We start from the raw sequence: 25,691 nt of genomic DNA on the forward strand, positions 1-25,691 counted from the left end.
ATGTTTTATTTAATTTTAAACATATATCTGCAATAGATATTGTAAAGAATTTCAGGTTATTAAAGTTGAAAAAAACCGGTGATCTGTGGGGTATGTCGGTGATGGTCATTTCTAACATTATTGACGTTATTGCCCCTTATCTAGCCGTAATTTTTAATGAATGTGTTGATATGGGTATTTTTCCGAACCTAATGAAATGTAGTAAATTAATACCCCTTTTTAAATCCGGTCATAAAAATTACAGGCCTATTTCAATCTTGCCAACTCTTAGTAAGGTCTTTGAAAAAATTATACTTTATCAACTTTTAAATCATTTTAATGTAAATAACTTACTTCATCCGGAGCAGTACGGCTTCACTAAAGGTCGTAGTACAACGGATGCAGGCGCAAGACTCATAAAGTATATTTACGATGCCTGGGAACGTTCGCAGAATGCCATTGGTGTTTTCTGTGATCTGTCCAAAGCATTCGATTGCGTTGAACACAAAACGTTGTTATTAAAACTAAGCCACTATGGCATCAAAAACGTTGCACTCAATTTAATTGCCTCTTATCTAAGTGATAGAGTTCAAAGGGTATGCGTAAAAGAAATAAAGTCTAAGGGATCATCTGCCTTAATGGGTGTCCCACAAGGCTCAATTTTGGGTCCCTTATTGTTTCTGGTGTATATAAATGATCTGCCACACCATGTCAGGGGCACTTGTGAGATTGTACTGTTCGCAGATGATACATCTCTCATTTTTAAGACTGATAGAAACAAAGATAATTTTGACGACGTAAACCGTGCTTTGTCACATGTGTCAGACTGGTTTACTGTTAATAACTTACTTTTAAATGCAAAAAAAACCAAGTGTTTGGAATTTGTTTTGCCTAACGTAAAAAAAATTGATAAAAACATCATAATAAATGGAGAAACACTTAAAATAGAAAACTCCACTGTTTTTCTAGGAGTGACCTTAGATTGTAAACTACAGTGGGGTACCCATATAGAAAGCCTAGCGAGTAAACTCAGCTCAGCTGCATATGCAATCAGGAAAATTAGACAGCTTACCGATGTTGAAACAGCTAGGCTTGTTTATTTCGCATACTTTCACAGTATTATGTCCTATGGGATCTTGCTGTGGGGAAAAGCTGCAGATATTGAAAGTATATTTATACTACAGAAAAGAGCCGTACGATCAATATATAAACTTGGATCACGCGAATCGCTTCGTGAAAAATTTAAAGAAATAGGTATTCTTACAGTAGCTTCGCAATACATTTATAATAATATAGTCTTTGTGAGGCAAAATATTACTCTTTATAAATCAAAAGCTGAAATTAACAATCGACTTACCAGAAACGGTCATAAATTAGTGATATCTGCATATCGTCTGCGAAAGGTGCAGAACTCCTTTGTGGGGTGAGTATACGCTTTTACAACATGATTCCTAAGGAAATTCTTGACCTACCAATGCATACATTTAAAAAATGTGTAAAAACGCATCTAGTACAGCGAGGTTACTATACATTTGATGAATTCCTCAATGACAAGGTAGAATGGAAGCAGCCAGCCTCGCTCTCATCTCCCGCAAGATAGCAAAATGATTGTAAATGTTGATGTTGGAAAAGAGCAACTACTGAGTTTCTTGCCGGCTCTTCTCGGTAGAATCTGCTTTCCGAACCGGTGGTAGAGTCACACAAACATGCATACTTGACGTTTCAAAAGTGCTTATATTAGGCCTACTTGAAATAAATGAATTTTGAATTTGAATTTGAATTTTCTTTTTTATGTACTTTTTGTGCGTGTGCAATAAAAGTGTATTCATTAATTGATTTAAATCGTAACTGTTTCCTTTTATAAACCAATAATGGTTAGGCGAAGGTTCAGTTTTTTTTAAATCTAGTGGAATTTTTGTATAATTAGTCTACTGTTACTCGGAGTGGGTCTTTACTATTGCAGTGCCACCCTGGCTTATAGTTTAAGGGCCATTGTAACTGTGACAAATAAAGATTTTTATTAAAAAGACAAAAACTGTATTTCACAACCAGGAGAATTTGAATCCGCATACCTCTAAAATAAAAAAATAAAAAAACTTATTTTCATTACCGGTGTTCCTTTCCGCGGGCTCTAATTCTCCATCTTCCCCACGTGGCCACCAGCCCTGCCACACCCACACACACGCGCCGTCGTCCAGCAGGAACAGAGCTACAACATAATACACACAAATAAAGCAATGGAACCTGGAGGTGAAAACGACACTGCATTATGCACAGTAGATATGCGGCTTTTAGATAGAATGCAATTTTTTTTACGGACCCCCCCCCCCCCCCCCCCCTCATGTTATGTTATTCATTGAAATTGGGTTTACTGCGAGGGTCCTACGTTCCCTGGCTGAAATTTCTGTGGTCTGGTCTGCTGGGAGGCGCTATTCGCTCGCTATTGGGTTCCGCCAATAATTTAAGAGGGTAAAAGGGAGGGGTAAAAGTTTTACAGAAGACAATGATACAGTCTGTGATTTCAGTGATACAGAAGGTCGAACGAAAGTCTAATATTATATTCGATATGAAATTTCGGATTTATTTATCGAGACTCACCTGGCTGCGAAGCCGAATACAACTCCTTTTGTTCAAAAGGAAAGGGTGTCGCCAGAGTCTCATGCCGAAGCGGCGACAGCACCTCATTGGCCTCGAATTGACCCCCAAGGTCCGTGAAATGGAACAGCCTAGCGGTTATGTCTCCTCCACAATCCTTCCCCCCATTAAGTACAGAACTGTAGTACTGTTTGTTGATTACGCCCAAACCATCGAGAAACTCCTTGGATTCCTCCCCTTCTTTCATTTCACATATCTTTATCTCGTCGCTTCCAAATAGACTGCTTTTTCGAGTAACTAGCTTGTTCGCCAATTCGACCGCGATCTGCTTCGTGTGTTTCATACTACGCGATCCGTGCCAGACGTATGAGCACGACTTTTCAGTATCGACTAGAATCAACGACCCTCGACTGCGCAGTTGTCTAACCGAGCACGGCACTTGTACCATATAAGCTTCGTTCGGGATATTGCCCCGCGTCACGAATAGTTTGTATCGGCTTTTATCTGTTCCTCTCTTGCCTTGGTGGATAACCAATTTCCCTTGGAAGAGATTCAAAAACGCAGGCGGTTCATTCCCTTGAGCTACTCTCACTTGGGGCCCCTTTTCTCTATCTAACTCTACGGTGAGAAGCGCTGCGGCACCTTTTTCGTTAGACGAAGCATCTTTACCCTGCCAGCAGAAATATGCGCATCGATCTCTACCGGTCAGGTTATGTTTCGATGGTTTGCCGTTCAACTCGCGACCGGTGACTGTGATCTGATACTCCCATCTGATAATGTAACTGTCACCCGAAAAGAATTCCCCGATCTCCTCCTCGTTGTCGACTTTCTGATAGTCGTACTCCTGTATAACCCACTTGCAGACAGATTTCGTCTTAATGTCGTAGTAGCGCATCGATTCTTTATCATAATAATGTGTTCCTCTTCCAACATGTGACCCTTCTAATATGAGATCGGGGTCATGGTATTCGTTGGACCACATTTCCTCGGCGTCGCACGGGTTGATTTCGGTGCTATTGGACTTGTACTCCTGGGGTTTGACCTTGATTACGCGGCTGTAGTCGGGCCAATCCAGGAATTTCTCCTTGAACAGGATAGTTTCCATATGCTGGGTGACTTTGGATAGTATGGCCCATTCCGGTCTGCTTTTGGCAGATTTGGTGGATGTATTGGATTCTTCTCTAGCACCTTGGTAGGCAGCAGCGTTTAGAGGATTTATATGACATTCTTCATAGTTATAGCCCTCATCAAAGAGCTCTTGTGCTAATTGTGCGGCCCGTCTACGGCTTTCAAGAGGAACGTTTTTTCCATACCAAATATACATTTCCGAGCCATAGTCAAATACTATGACCTTGGATTGGTGCAACATGGCAATCTTTGGTAGTTGGCCCCAATACTCCTTAATAGGCACTAATTCGTCGTCCATAACTTCATAGCACATATTTGTTTGCACGATGCATGACTCGAAGATTTCATCTTCATCAGGGGATCCGGTCTCAGCCGGATTGTAGTTTTCGATCTCCTCTGTCACTCCGAGTAGAGACCAAAATTGGTTCCAATGTTTGTTTGAGAAATTCTTGGTTTGTTCATCTATTTTAATTAATCCACTTGAGGTTTTGCAACCGAGATCTTTTGTGTTTAGTATATGTTGTGCGATGTCTGTGCTTCGGTTTCTACAACAGAAACAAAAAATTGGGGTCATTATTAATTACAGGCAATTACTTTATAAAATTTATTAAATCGTTTAGGATTAAAGTAAAATCTTTGACTAAGCATAATCCTTAAGCATAATCTCTTATACAATTATTTTAATGGATCTTTAAAAAATTATTGTTGGTAATCGAGGCAATTTCATAGGAAACAACAGTTTAAAATCTATGAAATAATTAATACAAAAAACGTTTGCTTAATTTTTAAGTGCAAGCAAAAAGGGAAATTATTAATAATCATTGGTAATAAGTATGTGTTTCCTTTAATTGAAATTATATTTTCGTTTACCTTTCAATAACATTGGCATACAGTCCAATGTAGAGGAAGAGCTGATCGGAAGTGACCAATAGGAAGCAGTCGCCGCGGTTGACGTTCGTATGGACAGGCTCCACCAGACGAGTCTAAAGAATATTAAAATAATGTAGATCATAAAGAACAATAATTATTTATTCTCCAGCTTAATTGACGAACAACTGAAGAAAGGTAAAATAATAGAGAATAAAAAGCACTACGAAACAGTTTTTTTTTCTGTGAATGTTACGTTTGACACAAAGAATGCAATGCTATGAGGCTTGCTTTTTTATGCTGGGCATAAGTCTGCCGCACATCCTTCCACGAAATAGATTTTCGGATTCTTCCCTTAAAGTTCATATAGAAAATAGGTAAAAAAACTTAATTTGAAAGTCACATTTATGCTTTTAATGGACAAAAGAAAGAAAACAGTTAAATGGGATACTTATTAAACATTAAATCAAATGAATAAAATATAGATGGAAAACAGTCTTCAGGGTTAGGTATACTGGGCCTGGTTACTAACCTGCACTCGTCTCCGCCCCTTAACGTGCAGCATCATGAGTGGTTTCGTGCCTTGACTGGGGATGTTTGTGGCTGAAGCACTTCGTAAGGCGACGTTCGAGAAGTCTTCTTTACTCGCCAGCGCCGCTAACGCCTCCGCCGCTAGACCACAGTTGGCTGTTACTGTAAACAATAATTGATTTTATGAGAAAACATAAATTACTATCAAACATTTACCTCTTCCTGATATCAGTGAAAAATCCAGAATACTGCTTAGTTTTAAAAAAGTTCATGACTTTTAGTTTTAATAAATTCGAAGGTTCAGCGATAAAACGACAAGAGAAGGAATTCAAGGTCATATACCGTTTAGTGAATTAAGAGAAATGTATTAGGCATATAACTTGATTACTGTACTCTTGAATTTGTAGACTTCAATAAAACCTGATCTAGATTAAGTAAAAAATCCATCCGCAAAAGTTTATCGTTAAGGCAGGCATTAAACCTGAAACAAAAGATAAATCACTAACTTTTCTCCTTAATCAACTGGTCCCGGATAGTGAGCGGCTGAGCGAGATACTCTTCTCGCAAGTCAGTCCTAGCGGCGAGAGCTCGCAGCGGATTGCGGGATGCGACATGTCGCCTCTCACGTTTGGCCCTCCGCGTCCATTCACTCGCTAGTCTGAAATAAATAAGTTATCATTGCATAAGCTTTAGGATCACATTAGTTTGAACTCATAATGTACAAACTGAAACATTAGTGTTACTTGTCCACTTGGCCATCTCTGCGTTAAGAACATTATCATCAAAAATGGATTGAAGTATGAACCTAAAATGAATTTCGAATACTAAGGTTATGGTTTCCTAGTCCTACGTTATAAAAATATACAGCTTTGAAGAGAGAAAGTTTGATTCACACAAAGAATATGTCTTAAGCATTTATACTCACAATTGCCTCGAACCACTATCGATGGCGTCCAGATCTACTTCCACGTCTGTTGACAGAATAATCTCTTGCTGAAGAGCTGGTGTGAAGAAGGCCTGGAATGTCTCATCATCCGCCCGCGGAACTCTGACTTGACATCCGGATTTCTCTGCCCCTGGAGATATTTCTTCTGCTGAAATGAGCAAAAAATATTATTTTTATCGATCAATACTCTTCCATTAGCAACAGTCTCAAACAACGGGACCCAAAACGAATATCATGTTACTATAAAATAAAACGTAGGTACATCATCCAGAAATGTCTAGTCACCCTAATCTTCGAGGCAAGTCAAAAACATGCGCGGGATATATCCACAACTAAACAGTGAGTAACTAGGAACTGGAAACTAGGAAGCGAAATGTCTTAGTCATAAAAACATGTCAGGAGACACTTTTTAGGTGAGAAGTGAATCATCAATTTAAAATTATTCATAATAATTTTATTTTTAAGCGCTGGTGAGTTATGTTAAAATATACCGTGTATCAGATTTCATTGCGCACAGTACTACTTGAATTATTTAATATAAAGTTAACGTTTCAGTTAACGGTTGTTTTAAGCTTTATGTTTATACTTAGGACTTATTGACAAACTATATTTAAAATATCTCAGTCTATATTGAGGTTATAAAAAAATTTGGCAGTCACTATAAGACTGTTATAGAGGGCATTTATTAATTGGCATCGGGAAAATGAGAGCCGTAGCTTTGTCATAGAACGCTCAGTATGCATTTAAAATGTATGAATTGATAAAAAAAAAAGAAAAATTGACAGTACTAAATCGTGTAATATTTATTGGTAAAACCCTCGCAAATTGCAGCATAGTAAGTAGCATTAGGCCGTTCGCAACGCATTATCAGCAAGTTTACTGAAAAGGTAAATATACGCTGCATTTATTATGTGTGTCCGAAACGGCTGGCTGAGCACATTGCATTTTATTTACGATAAAATGCCAATAACAGCAAAGCCAAATCGCCTTCTAAGAGATTCTGAATGTGTAAAATGATTTTGAAACTTTTTATCAGTACATTTTATATTGATAGTGCTGAGCGATCAGGCAATCAATAGCCTATACCAGTCCACAGCTAGACTAAAAGCCGCAGACAAGGTTTGCCGATAATCATTACTCAGAGCAGATTATTTAGTGATCCCGCGGAGGAGGAGGGGTGGTGACAGATCTAATCTGATCTGTATCTGTGAAAACTACTAACAAAAGATCGATCACACTCACACAGATGCACGCACCGACGAAGCCCCAAAGCTATTGTCGCAGGATTTTAGTCGAGGATACGTTTCGAACGTTTGTTCGTAGTTTTCATACTGCTTTAGTTTACCGTATCTGTAGCCTTAGTAGAAGATTTCTAGCAATCGAGGAGTCGTTTTTTAGTATGGAAATACTTGAACATCGGATTATTAAAGTGAATCTTATGTGCATTAAGTAGTTCAAATTTGCCTACAACACCTCGGCTGTTGAAACCTTTGTAAAAGAAAAATCAGAAATATAGAATTTGCGACCCTAAATGTGCAATATTAGGTCCATTTTACTATGACGATACATAGTTTTAATATTCGAAAACGACTTCTCGATTCCTAGTTAGCAAACCTTGTGCTAAGGGCTCTACCGCATTAAGAATACGGTATAATGTAAAGCGGTGACAGAAGGATCTTGATAAGGAACGCGACAAAATACTTTGTGCGCTAGCCCATAAAACATACAAAACGCTGGAGTATGCCATGGGTTTTCAACTTACTCTGATCGACTCTGCTGATGCTCTCGCTCACAGAATGGCTCCTTTTGAACGACTCGCGGTCGATCTTGGGCGCCTCTTTGGGTTTGCTGTCGACAACTGCGCTCATAACTGCACATGACGCCGAACGCAAAGGACCCGATGCGAACCCGTTGGTTGGGGACGTAGGGGCCTTGCGAGATCTGTAGGATAAAAATCAACATGTTTAATTTTTTAACAGTGGTATTATGGATATACAAAACTGAATTTAAAAACTATATGCTTTTGATGCTTGTTGTAAGTAGGATGGTCGTTGAACCAGGGGAGGCCTAGAGTGGTGATCCGAACAAGAAGGCGTTGTGTGGGACGCTTTTCGGCACGATAAAAATAGTGACGAGGGGTGGAGGGGGGAGGGTTTAGAAGACTAAGTTCAGAAGTGGACCGTCGCAAGCTGAAACGATGACGATGATGTTGATACCATTGCTTTTGATACCGAAAGTGTCATAAACTATGATAAGAGGTACTAAAAAATAAGTACTGGTAGTAAATTATCACATCTCACAATCTCGCTCTATGAGAGAGGAATGCCTATGAGTTAGACCGAGTAAGCATCTTGGTTTTTTTTTTTATGTTTATAGACGAGCACTTGACTGCAATCACACCTGTTGGTCACAACTGATGATGCAGCCTAAGGTGGAGCGCGCCTGCCTAACATGATACAATAAAATCTTACAATATACCCAGAAACAAAATTATGTTGTAATGCTCATGGCGTATGTGTTATAAGTTGAAGGTGGTTATTCAAGTTAGCACTTGGCTGCTATGTCACATGATGGTAAGAAGGGCGTTAAACTGAAGCGGGATATATAAATAAAAATACTACCAATACACGCATCGCCATCTAGCAACAAAGTAAGCGTAGCTTGTGTTATGGGTACTAAGATGCCTGATGAACATTTTTATGAATTATATACATAAATACTTAGAAAATACATATAAACACCCAGACAGTGAAATACATTCATGATCATCGCACAAACATTTTCCAGTTGTGGGAATCGAACCCACGGCCTTGGGCTCAGAGAGCAGGGTCGCTGCAAACTGCGCCAATCGGCCGTCTATTATATATTAAATGTGTGGATTTGACAAGTATATGTGTATATATTTATATGTACGGTTTTAGGTATTTGTTCTTTCTAAATTTACGATGCAGTTCCACAGAAATACTGAAATGTTTGACGTTTCTATTTTTTGCTTAAAGGTGATAGCTTGTTGCAGCAAAAACTTCCCACTAGGCCACACCTGAGCCAATTCAGACATTATAATCTCCTATATATAAAAATCACGGCACACAGTAAGGTCGAAGTATGTTTTGGTTTGAGATTATAAACTGCATACAGGTTGACATGTCATACATCATGTTAGTAAATGGGCCGTGACAAAAGACACTGTTGTAAACCTTCAATCGCTCACTGTTGAATGCCTGCAGTTCCACATGACGCATTTTAAAAATGTATCATACTTACTCATAGGAAAACGTCAGTAAGTGTGTCCGTAAACATACGGTAGCTGTATGTGCTATATAATATCAAGTTCACTATTTAACCTACTTAAGGGAGTAAATATCTCTTTTTTACCCGAATGCGCACTACAAAGTAGTAATTTCTTTTTTCTTTACAACGCACTAGAAATATAAATATATAAATAATAAAACACACATCGCCATCTAGGCCCAAAGTAAGCGTAGCTATGTATGTTATGGGTACCTACTAAGAGAACTGATGAATGATTTATCAATTATATACATAAACACTTCTAAAATCCAGGTTTATCTGTAAAATACATATAAACACCCAGCCACTGAAAAATGTTCATGTTCATCGCACAAACATTTTAAACAGTAGTGGGAATCCCGGAACAGTAATGGACTCAGAAAGCAGGATCACTGCCCATTGCGCCGAGCGGCCACCTAATTAATATACAACGTAGACCTTCTTTATTCCTCTAAAAGTTACCTCTTTACTGCAATCTCACTAGCTCGGATACTACAGATAGAGAGACATTTTTCTTCCCGGAAAAGAGAAAAAAAATAATCTTCCCTTACAGCTTTTACTCTCCTCAAAGAGTTTTCACTGGGCCACATTGGTATACATATATCCAAGTAGTGAACGTGTTATAATAAACGCAAGTTAATAAGGCCTTTTCCCTGTTGCCGTACTTTGGATGGTCGACACGTTGATTTTATGGTGACTCTAAAGCTAGCTAGCCAGACTCTAACTAGCCACGACCTCCCGCCAGACCAGACCAGAGGATATTCAGAAATGATTAAATCCCAAATTGCTTCTGTCCGGGATAACATCGAAGACCTCTGACATACCAGATAGCGTTCAGCACTGTCCACAAAGGTCTAGAAATTTAAAGAAAATTGGAACCATAGATTTTTCTAAACCTACAGTGTTCTAAAATGCTAATTAAAAATCACGGCCACTAGATACCTTATTGGGAAGAAAAAGCTAAAGTCCATAATATATGACAAGTGCCGTATCATTGAACGGGTATTTTGAAATCATTAAAGGTTTCATTAACTATTTTCCTTTTAAATGCCCATTTAGGATCTATAAGGTTACAAAGTTGCAAATGGGTTACAGTTTTCTAAACGTATAATTTATTATATTATTTAAAAAATAATTGATTTAAGGCCTACTTAATAAGCAATTTCAAAGGTCAAGTCTGTCTGCTTGTTGTGATTTTACGAACGCTTCGGAAGGCACATTCCAACGAGTAGAAGCTGGCAAGAAACTCAACAGTTGCTCTTTTCCAACACCAACATTTACAATGATTTTTCAATCTTGCTGGTGTTGAGAGCCGAGCTAACTGTTTCCAAGCAAACAATCAGCAACAGTACCCAAAAATATCATTGTTATAAAAACGTGCAATATATGAATCATGTAATTACTAGATGTTAATACAACAATCATTATAATTCTCGAGACATAACTTCTTTACTTTATCACTTTGTTAATCTGATTTATATAGGTATATCGATCTACAAGAATGCTAAGGCCGAGTACAAGTAAGGGATATTTATTGGAAGTACCTTAGACTTGAGTATAATTTTATTTACCTTCATTATAAATTTATCTTATGAATTCCGTTTGGCTTTGTTGTTGTCTATGTACTTAGTTATATGTGCGTAAACTCTTTGTATTTACGTCGGATACATTCCAATCGCAAAAAAAGTTAGTCAGGTAACAATTCTTATAGTTAATTTTCACGGGCTAAGAGTCGATCCTTGGTGGACCCCAAAATTAACTTAAGAGGGTTTACTCAATCTCATCATACTAAGAACCTGTATAGGTCACTAAATTATACATTTCTCGTATAAGACAATAGAGTGCTCTGGAATGGATTGGGATTCTATGACATGCCGAATCAATTTAGGAGGTAACCTGTCGAATGTTTTTTTCCAGATCAATCAATACAATATACCGGTTTTCAACATTCATACATTTTTTCTTAATTATTATCATACGAAAAAGAAAAGTGTTTGTGTGCACTGCTCCAAAAGCTGAGGTTTAACGGTCTTCGTGAGATAAAACGATTATTTTAGAATCATATTGAATTATCAAAACTCATAATGTCATAAATAAAATAAAAAAGAACATTCAGTGAAATATTTCCCCTAATTCTGCAAGTTCGATTAACAAATCAATACTGACACGTCGAAGGTCCAATACCTTATATGGTGCTTTAAGTCATACAGATCGAATGCAGCGATACAAGACATAATATCTTTATTTGGTTATATAAGCTAAACGGCTGATACGGGACTGCGTGTGGTCGATTTGTCGACGGATGTACTGCGCCGCTTTGAGACCAAATTGCCTTGAGGTTTAATTCAATTTATCAGCTGCTGGTACAACGAAGGATAACGCGCCGAACGCCGATATAAAATAGCGCTAAATACCGTGAGAAATTTTATCGATTTTGACTTTTATTTGTCTGTAAAACTGTTCCTGGACTCAAATATATTACCTTTGTTAAAAGTTCAATGTCCTGCGTCCAAGGTAATAATACCCATTCTCTTTAACAATAACTTTGGTTTAACTATAAGAATTAAGTGCACAGATTGAGAGGAGCTTTGTTTTGCGCCCTGCTCTATTTTAGACGTATGTGTTTGTTAATTGATATTTTTTGGTTTTTCCTAATTTCCAAAACCCAAAAGCAATCATATTTCGGGTAAGGTTGAACCGATTCCAATTTTAGTACACGCAGTTTAAAATATCTTATTTTCATTTTTACTCTACCAATAAATAAAAACAAAGACTTGAAATTATCAAGTTGAAATAAGATTACAATATTAAATGCGTAAGAAAAGTTCTATCACATAAACCTCTCAATAATGTAAACATAACGTATGAACGCTTCTTAAGTGCCTAATAGTTGTTGAATATGAATTTGAAGTCGCGGTTAGTCGCTTTATATTTGGTATTTTTCATGGATATCTGATATTACAAACCTGAATCTGTTTGGTGGTGGTACAGCGGGCGTCACGACGGGTGATGAAGCTGGTGGGGTGGTCGCAGGTGGTGGTGTGATGGGCGGCGTGGCAGTGGTGACCTTGTCGCGTTCCAGGCGACCCGCTACCGTGAAGAGCGAAGCGTCGCTCTGTGGTACGCGTTTTCGCCATCCCTTTAAACAAAGCTTGGTTAATCGAGACATATAATAATCTAAACTAATAATATAAACGCGAAAGTTTGGTCGGATGTTTTTTTACTCAAGGACGGATCCAGATGTAGTTTAGTACACAGGGTTTCATAAAAAATACAAGAATGCTCTTGACCCATAGTTGTTTACAAGAAAACTAACAACTTTTGTTCTACGACTTTTTTTAACTCGATGGTTTGTGAAACGTTCGATATTCAATATTTTACATGGATACTCTATTTGTAACTACTCTGTAATGTAACATCGGCAACAGTGCGCGAACCACGACTGTATCGTGCGTGCTCGCAGCGGTTTCGCAACAGGCGGATGTATTTAATTTCACAGTGTAATGTCACATATAAAAATTAACTAAAAATGAAGGAATAGTTCCCGCGAATTTCCGGAACGCACGAAAACAAGAACTTACTTTTGGTATTAGGCCAAAAATCTATTCTTGTACCAAGAATATTTTAATCGTGAATATAACATTCTTTTATTAGTACCTACGCTACCGAAAGGTGCTTTCCACGACATAAATCGCAATTTGCAAAAGATTTTTGGCTTCCAAAAGAACGACTCCCTGGTAGGGAATTTCAGACGGCAGCTATTGTTCCTTATCACAATAAGTGCATCTCAAAAACTAAACTTATCTTTTTTAGTCACGGTATTTTCAGTCTGATCTTTAATAAACTTAAATAACTTCCAATTGAAATCTTATTTTACTTATTTATTACCTATACATAAAGCTCATTAATATTTACAATAAGAATGTGGTTAGCAAATTCTACGTAATGCATTATAATCAGTGTGCGGTCAATGACTCATTATGGCAAAGCTCTGTGTTACTCACGTCGCGTTAAATTGCCTTGTCTGAGGTAACACAGACATATTTTAGGATACTTCAAATATTTTTAAAAATTTTCAAACACGTAGGTAATTAGAGGTAGATAGGTATTAGAGACAAGCTGATCTACCTATATGTTTTTTTTTATATTACTGCAAGTTAGCCCTTGACTGCAATCCCACTTACTTGTTAGGGGTATAGCAGTTATATTAAACCCACACTCCTTGTTGGTTTCCAAGCAACATCGTAGCGGAACGCTGAATCGCTTAGCCGCATGTCTTTGTAGGTAGGGCGGTAACTAGCCACGGCCGAGGCCTACCACCAGACAATGATTATCATATTCGACTAAAGATCAAGATGGGTTTTATTCCAGGGTCATCTAAAATCCGATAGCTATTGGGTTTTCTGTTAAGACATTCTTAATGCCAGCCTGGGGTTAATAAATTGGTGTTGTTCATTACTTAAGTTGACTGACACGCGACGGTCCAGATTTGTACTTCTTAAATGTGATAAGAATTAATCGTTTAAAGCTTGCCAACCTGCATAGGAGCCACGGCGTGTTGTGTTTAAGATTTTAAACCTTGTATTCTGTTTGAGAGAGCAGAAGCAACTTTGACAAACAGCAAAAGTTTTTGACCATACAGCATCTAAAGCTTAAAAGTCAATGCTTGACAGCAGCATATGAAATAACGAAAAGTAAGGGGAAAATAGATTCGCAAAACAAAGTAAAACTTTATTTTGTTACACATTAATGACAAAATTACTGTTCATTCTTATTCAATACTAACTCTTGTGAATCGTGAAAGTAAAAAAGAAACTGTAATAAACATTTAGAAATGATTTGAATCACGATTTCCTTAATCTTTAGGTGGATTAGTAAATAGTAAGACACACAGTATCAACGACTTGAGTCTTGGCCGAGTTCAATAAGGATTTCGAAAGACGGAAACAACGGTATTGGCAATATAGGCCGAGCCAATTACCAACAAAACAATACAAAGCAAAAGCGCCACCTTGATATTTCCACAAATCCTTTACATTTTGACGTTAAGGATACATTTATTAGCACAATTTAATATTGCAAATATTGGCTGCGCAATAACTGTAAAGTGGTTTTTTAAACCAACTCCGACGGAAATGTTTTAAACACTTTAATTTTAACTCTTTCGAACAAAGGAAAATCAATCTTCTATTAGAAATGGGCGAGAATAATACCAAGACGGATCTAATACCGGTTTTTAAATTGATTTATCTCCTGTTTGACTACCATTAAAACACAATAAGTGTCAATACTTATTAAAGTAATATGACCCAAATTATGAATCTCGCGACGTTAATCTATCACCCGCAGGCTTGTTCCAAGCTCGAGGTAGAAGATGAGAGATTTCGATAGTTGTTCAGAACTTATTAGTTAGTTAGTTAGATACGGGTTCGCCTTGAATCTGTTTATACATACTTCAACCTTCGCGAGTCTCCGTAATCAAGAAAATTTTGTTTAGTGTGTTTTTTTTTAAAAATTTGCAATTTATACTCTAGTGGTAAGATTATACAGATAGCATAATGTAAACTCAAATTAAGATACAAATAAGCAACGCATACTGATATCCAAGACATATGACCACATTTTTGTTTGAAAACAACGCAGCGATTCAAGACACAGTAGTACATGATACATGCAAATTCATACAGCGATCGTGTTCATCATACAGAAACGTTAATGCTTGCGCAATTCAGATCTGAATGGTAAAAGGCTCGGCGCGTGTGAACTAGACCATTAGCGTAATGTATCACTAAACCGAACTGATAGCATCTCGTCAAATGGTCTGTGACTCAGGAGATCATTTTGAACTGTAAGAAGTGTTTATCTGATACCAAAGCTGCATTACAAAGTTAGGTACAGTGTCCGAGGTTTTGGAGCGTGACTGTATGACCGCTTTCTCACTGTTAAAATATGCAAATTTAAAGCGACTTGTTCGGCCCGCGATTTATTAAAATACAGATTAGCACACTGTTTCTTAGTACATAAGTTTTAACACATCTTACCTTAATAATAAAACTAATAAAATAGAGAAATTTATAGTTTATTGATCAGTCTGGGCGCTTAAAGCACTTTCTTTATTTTTATCTTTCTCTGTTTTTCTGTCTAGACATTATAACTGTTATTGCTGTTTTATTATTAGCCAGTCCGATGTGTTATTGATGTATAAAAAAAAACAGTGCGATATATTTCAGTATAAAATAATTCTGAATATTAGTCTTAGTATTAGGTTTCACTGCCCAACATCGATTTCATACTTTATACTCCTCACATATGAGAATATAGGAAAGCATAGCGAGGAAACCAGTCTGTATCGAAATTCTGTCAAACTACGGTGATAGACTTTTGTAACCTTCACTAACTGAAAAAAATGCAGTTGGCACAACATTCCTATAGCTTTAGGACAATAGAGAGCTTGTAAACATTTTTAATGGCAACATTCTCGATCAAAATGTTTCATTATTATAATTCATTTTCGAGCACATTAATTGTCCGTTGCTACTCTTATCCAGCCAGATGTGTTTTAAGGTCCCAAAAGTATGAGCATATGATTTCGCGAGAGTTGCAAAAGCCAAAACAAAAAAGGTTGAAAAATTGTAACGGATGCCGAAACTTGCAAAGCGTTGTAACGCCAAAGGAAGTGGGCATTTAAATTATCACTCCATTCTTTCATTTGTGGGTAGGCTACTTTCCATCTTAAGCTTTCCAGCTAATTATAACTGTTATTAGAAACATATTTACCTGTGCAGCTGTTTCAAGTTTATTTCTTCGATCGGCTAAAATGTTTGATCCTAATTCATTTTCATCTATAAGCACCTTCTTCTTATCGTCAACTGCAACATTTAATGATTCCTGCAACAAAATAATTCTCACTGAAACATTTTGGTTTTCTTCTATTCAAATTTTACCAGATTTTTTGAGGGACTTGAATATCACGTGTCCCGTTGACTAACCGGGTAGATTTTTTTGAGGTCTGGGAGTGAAATTTATATATGTTGTAATGGAATATAAGTTTCTCAGAATAGTATAACAAGACCTTATGAATAAAAGTAAAAAAAAAAATAGATACGCCAACACGATTTCGCTTGGTAGTGGTAACTTGGTAACTATTTATTTCATAAAAAACTCATTCCCATGTAACTACAGAGAAAAATATAATTATTATTTTAACGATCCTTATATATATTTTAATATTTATATTTAAAATAAATTTGTATTAATCTTAAATCTGGTTTATTTTAATCTTTAGGTAACCTAATGAAGGAATACATCTTACAGATTTCGTAAGCAACTGCAATCTTAAAATCAAAACAAAACAGTGGCTCAAAGTTTCAGTACTTGCGTCATTAACAACTTAAGTAAAATTTAAAAGCTTTTTAAAGCCACGTCTTAGGACTATTCGTGATCCAAGACCACTCGTTAATGAATATCTCAATTGCACAAGGCGCAACTAAACACAACACAGAAAACGAGTGACATAAGCATCGTTTTGAACTTCTGGTAGTTTCGTAACTACTATCATGATAAGTGTTAAGTCACCTTACAAGATATCATGTTATAGGTGTGAAAGATTTTAATCATTTCTATCTTATGCGGTAAAAAGCTTTGTTGTTGCGTATGTCTATGTGAATAAGCATTAATTCACATTCACAGCGTGAATATTGTATAATAATTAATGATAACGCGTAGAATTATACCTTTGAAACTTTGTAAAATAATATAAAATGATTTATTATAAAAATAAACGTGCCTGACTATCCACAGTGTCGATATCGAATTTTTTGAATACAGGTTTAAGTCCACCGTTGCCAGCATTTTTAGTCTTTAACTTTAACTCTCCTATAACCGATCCAAAGTTTAATCCAGTAGGCAGTCCAGTCTGCTTTTCGAGACGCCGAAGAAATAAAGATTTACATTCCTTTTCTTCTGCTTCATCCTCCTTTTTATTTTCTGGTAAAACATCAGAGTCAATGTTGATTTCATTTAAACGTTTTACACGGTCCGCAATTTGATCTATCGATTTTTGCAGTTCTACAGCTTTTTCCGTAAATGGACTTTCCTCCCTACTTCTACTGAAAGCAGGTAAAACTTCAGCTACCTTAGTAGATTCAACTGTGCATTCATTTAAAGACAGGTTTTGTATAATAGATTGCAATTTATCATCGTTTAAAATAGTATTTTCTAGGAATTCTGCAAAACGCTCCTTGGGCGGGCTAATTCTTTTGACTAACTTTTCATGTTGTTTCTTTTCATTTTGTTGTTTCAATAGTAAACTAGGTGAGATAAATTTTTTGTCTTGCAATATTTGTGTTCTTTGTATTACATATTTTTCAACCACTTCAGGAACAGTATTTTTAGTAAAATTGTTTTGTTTATTTTCTCTTTTAAATTGTAAATACGGATCGTAAGCTTTATTTTCTTCACTCTCTACATTTTTAATTTTCAAAATCTGTTCGCTGTTAGATCTGCGTCGCAAACTAAGATTTTCTAGCCGATTACAAGTATTATCTATTCCAGTGCGATCTGGATTAGGTTGAGCTTCAAATAATGAAACTTTGGCGTTTGTATTGGCTTCATCCTTCTTAGAAATTAATTCTCTCTCATCATGAGCAGATGCAGCAGGTATCACAGACGTTTGAAAGCCTTTAGCAAACAAAAATTTCCACACAAGGTACAAAAGCGCGCCAAAGGCAATGATTACTCCGTAAAACATTTTGATTTAGTCCAATCACATAACTGACTAGATTTAGTTTATAAATAATGATTCACAAGTATGTCGATTCGCTCCATTTGCAATATAGCAATAAATTGTTTTTGCACACAAATATCACAGATTGTTTACATCCATTACGTAGTAACTAATTATGAATAAAACATGAATTATGCACAAAGTATGTTACAACTATCGGTTTAAAAAAAAAAAAAGGCAATTGAAAGTCTACGAAAGGTACAATAAAGTGGGACGACAAACGAGCGCTACGAGAGCTTGACAAACACAAACTGATCGGTCAGTTGCCATTATCTGGCAACGAGTAAGTATGACTCAGGCGCAGATCCTAGCGCGATGGTAAATACTATCGACAGTAGCTGTAATAAATGACGCATCACACTTGATGCGTGAAGTGTAAATACTGAAGGTGCGCCAAACCAGTCCATATGTGTCTGCGTAACCTTGACTGGAGAAAACGTACCAGCGATCGACTGTTGACCCTTTTTTGTTACGATCAAACCTTTAATAGGTTGCTATAACATTTGTTCTCCTATATAATTTGCCGACCGCCGATTAATAAATAATTCATAAAGGAGATTTAATTTGTACTATAATTTCTTGGTTCTTGACAAACAACAAAGGTTTGTTGGATATGATAGTAATAAAAGATAAATCGAGTGCAGCAGGACATAGTGACCTTTACGATAACAAACGACGCAAACAGATTTATACTGTTACTGAATGCATACTATGTAACGCAATAGACACGAAAATATTAGTTCATTTTGGAATATTTATTAAAATATTAGATGATTAAGTTTTTAGATGTAAGTATAGTTTCCCTCGCAAACAAAAAACAAAAACTCTATTTTCGTCATAATAAAATTTAGGTGACGACCGCAACTCTCCTAATACGGAAACTCGCCCAAACCCAAAACGGGAAAGTAAAAAATAAATGTAATTAAGCTACAACAAAATTGTATTCGAGACACGTTCTGATTTTTTGTTATCAAATATTTTTATATCATCGAATAGTAACAAGAAAATCACTATACACTACTACTGAAATAGTAAAATATTATGTTACTAAAACCCTTTTTGGATTTGATCGCTGCATAAAGAGAAATCCGTAAACTTTTTTATAAAAAAGGGGAGATCTTTACAACGATGAAGTGCTAATAAGTTGTGAATGTTAAATAATAATAGTTGATGCCATTCAGTATCAGAAATGTAACATGAATCTTGAATTCCAATATATTTTATTTTGGAATCTATGCATATTAAACACTTACTGAAAAATGTATGTGACAAATTTAAGGAATTCCCAAACTGTGTTAAAAAGATGAAGAAAAATTATTAGCAACAGTATAAGTATCAAGTATCCAGCTGTTTCACTACTTTATCTTACAGTGTGTCTGACTGCACACGATAAGTAACACTACAAACTAGCCAAATAGAGGGGCATGCTATGGTAGGTTTTAGTTCGGGTAAAACCCCCCTTTAGAAGGGGGGAGTCTCACATAACTTCCAAGAGTCGTATTCAAAGAGTATCCCACCGCGCCAAAAAAGGATAAGGAACACTGTGTTTTTACGAACCATGCTAAACAGAGATAGCGCAATATTATGAGATCATGTAATCGCTAAATATTTTGATTGATCTATCGTTTAGACTAAGAAACGTCACATAAATTATTGTGAGTTAAGGTATAGGCACTGTATGCTGATATTCTAGCACAAAAAAATCCAAAGGGAAAACAATCCAGCGGAAAGCAAGCACCTTGGTTCAGCAAGAATTTCATTCAATAACAAGTAGTAGTAAATATCTTACAATCAATCAAAGAACGATAAGAAAATAACAGTCAATTTCATAGTAATAGTTGACAGATAATAACCACCAAAAAATGTATTGAGAATTTTTAAAAACAACTTTTTATTAAAATTTAAAAAAATATTATACGGAAACTATTGGAAAGCATTTCTTATAGAAACAAATTTAAGCAAATCAGACAATAACCCCAAATAAATAATGCTTCAGACAACCTTTTGGAGTACAAAGAAAGAAAATATGAATTCAAGACTAATTTCCATAAATAAACATTATGCTTAGATAACCACTTTACAAGGGACTTGACAAGATAACACAACGATAAGAAAAGATAAAGGAATTGTAGGAAAGTAATGCCTGCCCTTGTTAAAAAAAATGGTAATTAATGCGATAATCAATTATATTTGAAGAGGTAGGTATAACATACAAAACACTTGTAAATGAATCATCCCACTGAAATCATACAAATAAGCACACTTGGATATAATATTATTGTAATAAACCAAATTTCACAGTTATTAAATAATTAATGTTGAACTAAAACCGTAAGATTAACACCTAAATTTCACCGGATACGAATGTATTCGAGATGTTAGATTACTATGCACTTTTCAATTTAGATTCGCGACGTGAAAGCGAAATTTTGGATTAAAATTCGTGCGAGGTTTGCCTGCGCGCGCGCACGTACGTCGGGACCGTCAAAACAACTGGCTTTGAAGTTTAACTTGTGGCTGTGCGGTGCCGGCCAGTCTGTCGAGTAGGGTCTTGTGTACGCCTTACGAATACCACACACGATTTTAAATTGAGGTCCCTCATTCGGCTATTACGTGAAATAACTACAAACTATAACAGCAGACGCGATTATAGAAATTCTCGTCTGAAGATCCATAACATATTGATTAGCATTCCTGCTTTGAACGCTTCTAAATGTAGTAGGTGGATAAAATAGATGTTATGTTAATTTGCCTCGTATATTCAAATTAAACCCACACACCTATTTTATTTCATCGGATTGATCCTTTTAATGTGTTCTGATACGGAATGGAAATTTTATATCGAATTAGCAGTGTCTGCGACTTCGCTTGTTTAAAACTCTATTGTAACAGTAACCGTGGTTGGTACTATTCCTACCACAAAAAGAAAACACCGCCTGTATATATAGAAATTCAAACTTCAATTTTTTTTAAAAGGATCTTTCATTTTTATTAGGTTACAAAGTACAAATGTCCCCCAGGACGCAGGAGCTATTCGTGTCTCAAAGTCTATGAAATTAGTAGCAAAAGACGAAGAAGAAAATTTATATTATTTGTAATGATGTACAATAGGCCATATGTAGGATGGGTTGTTTAAAACCCACCAAGAATTAATTTATTTGGTACTAGCTATATAACGTTTGGTAATAGTAAGTTCCCATACAAACTTTGATCAGCCATTCTACACAATAAACCCCGACACGCTGCATCGCATCGCCCACCACGCTATAGACTTTTTACTCAGGTCCTAATACAGGTGATCACCGCCGCCCATATACATCTGCAGCGGAGGAGCCACCGATGCGTTGCCGGCTTCTAAGGAATATCTTTATCCGCCCTTGAATAACCTTAGATTGTATTTGAGAAAACTCATCAGATCCCACTCAAGAATCTCCCGATTCTTTTCGAGAATTGGGCTATTAAATGCAAAAAAAGACTTGAAATACAACCGTTAATTACAGAGATTAGTGTTCAAACAAACAAAAAACTATTCAGCTTTATTATTAAATGTAAATATTTTTCTCATGAAATATGTTTGCAGTAGCGGCTTATTCGTTGGCCAAAATTTATAATTAGTTTTCTCCTGCACGCCAAATATTATTTAGAGCGTCTAGGACAGTGATAGTGCACTGTTGGTTTGTATTGCAGGAACTATTATATCTTCAGTAGTCATGTAAGATACATTACTGCTGCATACTAGGGTACTCTACTACTTAGGGTACTAGGGTACTGTACTATTTGCCTCAAAATTCATCATTAACTTTATTTATATAGTACAAAAGGGTAAACAATCCCAGATAAGAAGAGATGTGGACAAGGAAGAATTATCTCTACCAGCGATCCTACATTTGAAATGATCTCAGGTGATCATTGGAATAATTTCAGATATAAATAATTAGTTTTGCAAAACTAAAAAAAGAGACTATTTACAAAAAAAATAGTCTCTTTTACAAAACTAATTATTTATGTCCGGAGTACATTTCCAAGGAAATAATTAGCATACTTTATACGGCCTTGAGATATCAGACACAGCACATTGCTCATTAGCTACATAAGAGATATATAAACAAATAAACTTATCATAAATCTTTCTTATCCCGAACGAAAGAAAAAGTTAACTACGTTATCTTTAATGTTCTATGAATATCAAAAATAGCAATAATTCGAATTGAATTCATATCGACGAATAAACAGGCAAATATCACCACGAACGAAGAATATTATGGAAAGAACCAATTTTGTTACACCGTGGGCGAAAATTATTTATTATTGACATAAATGTGTCTTGTCTTCCGTTGACAGATAACCAAGTGGTATTTTTAAAAAACAGAACATTTCGCAAAAGGGTTCGTCAACCCTGATCTAAATAGCTATCGGTCCAGTTTGTTTCTTAAAAATATTCATTCCAGAGTGTATTTTGAGTAAACTATGGCAGATTGAAGAGAAAACAGAAAGCTCAGTCACTCAGCGGGTGATTAAGAAAGGTTTTCTCTCACAACTGGATAATGTTTGTGTGATGAACACTACTGTTTTTCAGTGTCTGGGTGTTTATTTGTATATAACAAGTATTTATGTAAATTATTCATAAAAATATTCATCCGTCATCTTAGTACCGATAACACAAGCTACGCTTACTTTGGGGCTAAATGACGATGTGTGTATTGTCATACTTTTCAAGTTTTAGATGGAAGAGCGCATGTATCAATATATCCCTTCGTAAGTTAGCTTATTATCTTTTTTAAAGTTCCGCAATAATAGTAAATTAAATTTTCATTTAGAATTTCTATATTTTTGTATATTACCGAAACTCTATAAGAAACTCTATCAAACACATCCACTATAATTATTTATGGACACAGTAAACGGCATTTGAAATTTTAGAAGGAAGTTTTGAAATGTTGTCGCTTCCTATAACTTCTTTTAAAAGCAAAGGCGTTTGTTATTAAATTACTGTTATGCCTAACTACTTTGTGTATGTAATCTGTGATCGAACCTAATTACAGAATGTATAATATTTATAATTAAAAATTAAAAACCTTATTTAATTATGTATCGGAATCTGATTACCTCGTTGGTCCAGTCGTTAACACGTTCGAATACAGATCACCTGTAGGTAGGTAATAGGTTAGATTCCCTGATTAGGCCAAAAAATATGTTATTCTTTTACGTTAGGAAATTCCCAGTAGTAGCCTGGAGTAAAGAAACAAGCATTGTCTGTCTTCGGCCGTGCTCGGGGAGCATGTAAATCCGACGGTTTAGATTACTAATATGTGATAAAAATCGTGCTATCAAACCCGCCTTGAAGCAGCGTGATGGGTGTTAGCTCTAAAACCCCTCTCTCCTATGGCGGGTGCTCAGAAGTGGATTGTTAATAGCCTGATGTTTTTGTTTATTGTTTATTGTTATTAGGTACACAAAACAGGTAATAACTAAAAGTAGATCTAAATATAAGTAATAACAAGTATTGTTCTAAGCTACAACCCAAAGTATGTGTACACAACTTGGAATTAAATTAAACAGAAAGTAAAGATAAAATTAAAGTTAAAACAAAAAAGAAACACTTAAATAATAATATATATATATTATTTCCCTAAAGATTATGTGGAATAGTGCTTAATAATTTGATTTTTAAACATATTTATCCTTTTGTTAAAAATGTCAATATTATGATTACTTGATACTAAATCATTATAAAGGCGGCACATGCGAACGATGGAATGGAAAAAGGAAGTTTTGTTCTTGTAGACACTTAGGGAAAATGGTTTAAGGATGATGCTGATGAATTGTATTTGATAATATACCTAGGCTGTTTCCTGAATAATGGTTAACCTAACCGCGCCAAATAGAAACCTTTAACACCAATATAATACTCAGCGAGCTGTTGTCCACGAATTCGTTATTATTTTATCCGCATCAATCATTATTTTCCCAGGGATGAAAAATAACCTATGTAACTGCAGGGTGCAAGCTATTGCTATGTGTCACATTTAATCAAGAACGGTCGATTGGCGGAGCCTTGCATAGGCACCGAGCTAAAATACAATAAAAAAAACCAGTGATATTAATAATATCAGTATGTTTTTATACAGTGTGCGTCTGAGTTTAATAGTAAAACATACAGGGGCAGACCGAAATCTGCACACATAAAAATTACTAAATTATGAAATTCCGACGAATTTTTATAACAGGATAACTATCAAAAGAACGGAGTTTTACTGTACTATAAAAAAACTTAGCGTGAAAATAAATCAAATAAAATAATGCGGCTTGAATACATTGAAAAACGAATGCAAAATGCGCAAGCCTGTGTACCGCCTCGACGGAACCTGTTTAGCCAGTGGTCGTGAGTCGTGACGAGAGTTGTTTGAACGCTAGGGCTGCCTCTCCTCCCTTATCACCCAAGGGAAGGTTATTTAAGGTGCAACACTCCGCACTTTGCCAGCGTGGTAAGCTACGGCCTAAGCTCTAAGCCCTTCGCATTTTGAGAGGAGACCCGTTCCCTGTAGTGGGCCGTTAATGTATTTACAAAGATTTTTTTTTTTAAATTCTCAACAATTTAAAAAAAAATATAAAAAACACTATTAAATATATTATAAAAAAAACGAAGCTGATTATTATTTAAGGCGCTGAGTGCTGCTTAATGAGGTTGAAAGAACTCTAACTATTACAATTCTACGTATTCTACGTATTCTACTAAGCGAAAAATCCGCACTGGGCGTGCGGATTTTCTGAGTGTTTGACGATTTTACACCATAACTCCGACAAATTATAACCGATTTAAATAATTATTTTTGTAGTATAGAGGTTAAAATATCTGTTTAATTGTGCCCAAACTTTGTGTAGATTTGATGAATGTGGTTGGAGTTAGAGGACAGAACTCCTCAGCGGACAGCAGCAAACCCCTCATTTAAGGCCTAGCCTAGAATACTTTAAATGTTTTTAGATCTACAACAAAATTTAATGCCACATCAAAAAATAAAATCAAACGCAGACGAAGTCGCGGGCAATTACTAGTAAATAATAAGTGCATATTATTGTTTTTATATTAATCCGAAAGCTTAGCCTACACCAGCTTAGTACCCATAATACAAGCTACGCTTACTTTGAGACTAGATGGTGATGTGTGTCGTAGTATATTTATTATTATTATATGACAATTTTTTAACTTCAGAATAGGACTTCAGGGGATTTTTATAGTTATACTAATTAACTCCTTAACTAGATTCATTTGAACTAAAATATCACGTGCCAACCCACACGCATGTACACAATGGACTGATCGCACGACTTCCTTGTTTTGTGTCAGTATGCGACGCATGTGTTCAAGATATTTTTATTGTTTACCCTTGCCACTAGTAACAGATGTGTGTTCCGAATACGTTATAGATTGTTAAATAACGAGAGAGCGTTTAAACGAAATTATGAATGAGTATTTACTATTTATTTTAATAAAATCGACAGCCCTAATCATATAAGATACGCAGGATAAATTAAATATGCCATTCCTATCCAAGCCATTTATAAGATTAT

General features: G+C 35.9%; 1 protein-coding gene across 3 annotated transcripts in view; it reads right to left on the minus strand.

Moving 5' to 3' along the window:
* The window catches only part of LOC120630269 (supervillin-like), a 294,583-nt gene that overhangs the window by 11,159 nt on the left and 257,733 nt on the right, over positions 1–25,691 (minus strand). For all 3 annotated transcript variants that reach the window (XM_039899430.1, XM_039899428.1, XM_039899431.1), the window contains 9 exons: positions 16,115–16,225; positions 12,304–12,476; positions 7,809–7,987; positions 6,026–6,194; positions 5,607–5,758; positions 5,102–5,262; positions 4,573–4,685; positions 2,578–4,247; positions 2,090–2,188 (listed from right to left, as the gene is read on the minus strand). In XM_039899430.1, coding sequence (XP_039755364.1) covers positions 2,090–2,188; positions 2,578–4,247; positions 4,573–4,685; positions 5,102–5,262; positions 5,607–5,758; positions 6,026–6,194; positions 7,809–7,987; positions 12,304–12,476; positions 16,115–16,225 — 2,827 coding nt within the window. The remainder of the gene's footprint in view (positions 1–2,089; positions 2,189–2,577; positions 4,248–4,572; positions 4,686–5,101; positions 5,263–5,606; positions 5,759–6,025; positions 6,195–7,808; positions 7,988–12,303; positions 12,477–16,114; positions 16,226–25,691) is intronic.

This window comes from Pararge aegeria, chromosome 16 (genome assembly GCF_905163445.1).
Source record: "Pararge aegeria chromosome 16, ilParAegt1.1, whole genome shotgun sequence".
Lineage (NCBI taxonomy): Eukaryota > Metazoa > Arthropoda > Insecta > Lepidoptera > Nymphalidae > Pararge > Pararge aegeria.